At 45.6% G+C, this 4,629-nt stretch overlaps 1 protein-coding gene across 1 annotated transcript; it reads left to right on the top strand.

Moving 5' to 3' along the window:
• The first annotated feature begins 1,326 nt into the window (after positions 1-1,326).
• Positions 1,327-3,725, top strand: LOC133463798 (protein phosphatase 1 regulatory subunit 3C-B-like). The gene is made up of 2 exons (XM_061745518.1): positions 1,327-1,504; positions 1,751-3,725. The coding sequence occupies exons 1-2, from the start codon at positions 1,491-1,493 to the stop codon at positions 2,724-2,726; spliced, it is 990 nt and encodes a 329-aa protein (XP_061601502.1). The 5' UTR covers positions 1,327-1,490; the 3' UTR covers positions 2,727-3,725.
• The last annotated feature ends 904 nt before the right edge of the window (positions 3,726-4,629 follow it).

Here is a 4,629-nt window from a genome sequence, read left to right as displayed (position 1 = left end):
TATATACCAAAAAAAACATAAGCAAATTAAAGAGACAAATCTATATGTAGATACATATTTCCTGTTGGAAAGGGTGTAGGATGAAGTTTCAAAAAACGTTTCTAGTCCTACAACGTCTAATGTTCTGTTTTTACAATTTCTTCATTTCACAGAACTCCAAAAGAAAAGCATAACAGAGAAAGAAAAGGTGTTTCAGCTGAGCAAGGCACTTTGGTCATTGGCTGTCAGTTCATGTGTCCATTTCCATTTTGTATCCATTAAGAGTATTGATTTTAAAGATTTGTTTAAACTTACTAGGTGATTTGCATGATTTCATTTAATCTTTGCAGTTGTTCCACAGATTAACGACCATCACTGATACACAATGGGTTTTGATGTTTGTTCGTACGTGCTGTTTTTTGAAATTACATATTCCCCTGAGATTGTGTTTATTTTCTTTTATTTGAAACAACTTCTGAATGTCTCGTGGCAACCGATGCTGATTCGCTTTGTGCATGATTTGTATAGTTTTGAAGTCGAACAGACCCTTAAATTTGAGTGTTCTCAGCTTGATGAAGAGTGGGTTTCTACACTGCAAAAACTCAAACTCTTACCAGGAATATTTGTCTTATTTCTAATTAAAATGTCTAATTTTTAGTCAAAAAATCTCATTACACTTAAAACAAGAGTCATTACCAGAAAAATTACTTATTTTAAGTCAAAATCTACTTGAAACAGGTGAAAATTGTTGTTTTGTCTTGTTTTAAGTGTAATGAGTTTTTTTTTTACTAAAATTAGACATTTTAACTAGTTATAAGACAAATATTCCTATAAGATTTGGAGTTTTTGCAGTGTAATGGCCGCTTTATTTACAAGCCTTCTTGCTCTTTTTTGAAGTTTGAATATTGTATCCGTGTTTGTTTTATATGTGTTCCCCCACACTTCCACGCAAACTTTTAAACTTATGTTGGATAAGAAATGATTCTCTATTGTTGCTCCGTTGCGGGGAGCCTGGGAATGAAAGCGGAGTCATAAATAGTCCTCCTGCTGCCGTTTCTGGGGCTCTGAGTCACGGTGAGGCAGAGACGGGCTGAGAGCAGCAGTTCAATCACCGTCCACACCAGCAGGGGTCCATCACGCTTCTCAAATAGCAGCTGAGGCAAAAGGCCCAAGAATGTCAGTCATGAAGCGACACGCCCCCATCAGCTGGCCTGCAGCCATGTCCCGTCGGAGCTGATTGGCTGCTGGGTATATTCCTCCGTCCTCTCATTGGCTGCTTTGAGAACCATATGATAGGATATGCAAATCGTCCCTTTGTGGCAGTTGAAATCCCAGAGTGCTGAGCAACCCCGGCACTGAGAGAGGAGTAGCCGGCGAGCGAGTGGTGCAGCAGAAAAAGGGGGGAGTGACGGCAGCAATGCACTTGTAGAAAAAAGCTGCAGAATTCAAGCGTCTGAAGGACTGAAAACCTTTTCACTTCTTTTCCTCGGAGGTGTTTCATCCTTTATTCCATGAGTGCTGCAAGGTAAGGGTCATGGGAAGAGCTGGGTTCACTTTATTTTCAATTGAATGGATTGAATTTGAATGGATTTCTTTTTGAATGAGAGAAAAGTTTAAACTTGATTTTACTAGATTTCAGTCTAGAAGTTGGAGTTTGTTTCCTTTTTTTAAAACAGATTTTGGCTAAAAACTGCGTCAAAAAGCCACTTATCTAATACCCCTTTGTTCTGTTCTCCTTCTCTCCCTTTTCCTCTCCCTTTTTTCCCCTCAGCGTGCTCACGTCGTTCAGTCCATCAGCAATGCCCGGCCCAGTCATGCCGATGGATGTGGCTATGAGGTTCTACATTAGCCACTCCCCGCCTCCGCTGCGCAGCTTCCTCAGCTCGTACGAGGAGCTGCAGCGGGCCAAGAACCGGCTGAACCAGGCCGGCGGCCGCAGCCACGGCCCGCAGCGCTACAAGCCGCTGCGACCCTGCCTCAGCCACCAGCAGAAGGCCGTGGAGGACGGCGGCAAGAAGAGGGTGGTGTTCGCCGACACCAAGGGCATGTCCCTCACCGCCATCCACGTCTTCTCCAAGTTCGACGACGAGCTGTACCAGAGCAAGCAGATCGCCGGGCTGGCGGAGGAGCTGCAGTTCGACATGACCGACTTGGGCACGGCCACCATGGACCTAAAGATCAGCTCGGTGTGCAACCTGGCGCTTGACTTTAAACAGCCCTCGGCCGACTACCTGGACTTCCGGAACAAGCTGATTCAGAACTCCGTCTGCTTGGAGAACTGCTCGCTGCAGGAGCGCTCGCTGACCGGCACCGTCAAGGTCAGGAACGTGGGCTTTGAGAAGTCGGTGCTGGTGCGCGTCACCCACGACTCGTGGGCCAGCCACACCGACGTGGACTGCACCTTCATGAACAACATCTACGGCTGCCAGGACACCGACACCTTCGCCTTCGTCCTGGAGCTGCCGGCCTGCGTGCCGCCCCAGCACACGGTCCAGTTCTGCATCTGCTTCACGGTGCAGGGCCAGACCTTCTGGGACAATAACGACGGCAAGAACTACACGCTGAAACACGTCAGCTGGAACGGCACGACAGCCCCCGAGCACAAAAAGCATTCGGAGCACAAAACCGGGGAGGTGAAGCTACTGGACCTGGAGTTTGACCAGTTCGGCAGCCCACGCATGTCCAGCGGACTGTTTCCCGGCTGGCAGAGCTGGGGTCACTTTGATAACCATGTGCCTTACTGGTGAAAACCGCCGGGACGTTTTTGCCGAAGTGGCACTGGCACAACGATGAGAGGCCCTGAAAGGGCATTCAGCACCGATCCGGCTGTGGGTTTCGTGCTCGGCTGTCTCGCAGACAGAAACTCAACTGAACCAAACACACTGCTTTTTTAAAGCAGAACCAGAAGTCAAACCAGACAAAAGTGTAATGTTCTCAACTGACCTGCTTTTTTTTTTTTTCTTCTTCTTGCTGACCCATTGAGTGATTGAACAGTAGCCGGGGCAGGAAGAAGGGGTATCTGGGGGGGTTATTTCTTTTAGTTCTCTCTTAGAAAATACTCACGTGCCTTCTTATTTTTGTGCCTTCCGACTAAAAATACAGACTACAAGAGACTTTAAGGTCCTTTCAAGGGCCTGATGCATTGGTTCGTATGCACTGATGACGGAGATGTCCCGCTCAATGTGACGTCTGCAAAACTGCGGAGGAAGTAGAGCTGATTAAGTCCTTCATATTGAAGGGAAAGCTTGGGGAGTGCATGGCAACACAATGCTTTTCTGCTAAATAAGCACCCGATTACTTTCCAATTTAAAAAAAGAAAACGCACTAAAAAGAAAGAATTGCAGCCTGGTTTTAAATGGCCTCAGCTTTTGAATGGGAGTCATGCAACCCTCTCTTTCCCTCCATGTACATTGCACATGTTTGTTTGGTGAAAAGAAAATGTTTCGAGTGGCGTAATTTTGAGTGGAGTTTTTAAAGGAACTGGAGCTGCTATCCTACAGATGTATGGCGTGATTGTCTCTGCATGTGATTGGTTGTTTCGAAAAGGAAGAAGTGTGGCAATTTGTGCGGATCTGGTATGTCAAGAAAGAATGATGTAAAGGCCGAATGTGCTTTGGTGTTTTCACAAATGCAACTTGTAATGATGAGTGTACAAAAAGTGTCGCTGGAATAAATCTTTTTCTCACTGTGAAGTAAGTTTAAAGCCTGTTTCCTTCTGAAAATAAATTTCTACATCTGTACTAAAATCTCAAAAGTCTCCATACCATTTTTTTAAAAACAAAAAAAAGTGTTTTATTTTTTACAGTGTATTTTGAATAGTCAAACACCAAATAGTCAAACAAAATTCATAAAAAGTCTAAAGTTTCAAACACAAATCAATTCACCCACCTATTAGATAGATAGAGCTTCATAACATAGTAACAACAGTTTAATTACATAAGTTTTGTTTGTAAACAAGAGACTAAAATAAAAAGGTTCTTCTGTTTACAAACTATCCTAATGAGTGATTGTGGGCGTGAACTCGTCATTAGTGGGGTGGGCTTTTGTTTACCATGACCAGAGTCATTAACCTTTCACAGAACCAAAAAAACAAAAACACTTCAGAAAAAAGGTCAGACGTGCTGTTTCCTTGTGATTGGACAGTAGCTGCTAGTGATATGATGTCATTTCCTGTGTCTGCTGCGTGGACTCTTGCCAGGTCTGTGTGTGACAAAGTACAGCTGTTCCTGTCAAACTGGAGAGATAAGGATGGTGTCTCCACGGCGGGGTCCCACGTAGCTCCCCCGTAGGCAGAGCCCAGGCCTCAAACCCGTCACCTCCAAGTCTCTCCACCAGCCCCGGCTGCACGGAGACGCCCTTAACTCCGGCGGCGTGTCCCTTGATGACTTGCAGGCTCTTGACACAGAATCAATTTGCCCTGGGAGACCTTATCAAGTCCCAGGAGCCCCCGATGACGGAGTTCTGGGGTCGCAGTGGCACTCAAACCCCTCCACGAGATGAGGTTGGGATTCCTGGAGGGGACTCACGGACGCAGGACCAATTGGCCAATTGAAAAGGTATGTCGGAGAACAATGAATAAATACCAGGTCATTTTTCGGAAAGTGAGTCCGCATGTTATTTCCCCCCTGGCATTGTAAAAGTAGTCCGGTC

The sequence above is a fragment of the Cololabis saira genome, chromosome 17, assembly GCF_033807715.1.
Source record: "Cololabis saira isolate AMF1-May2022 chromosome 17, fColSai1.1, whole genome shotgun sequence".
In the NCBI taxonomy this organism is placed as follows: Eukaryota; Metazoa; Chordata; class Actinopteri; order Beloniformes; family Belonidae; genus Cololabis; species Cololabis saira.
This window is presented reverse-complemented; position numbering and strand designations above follow the sequence as displayed.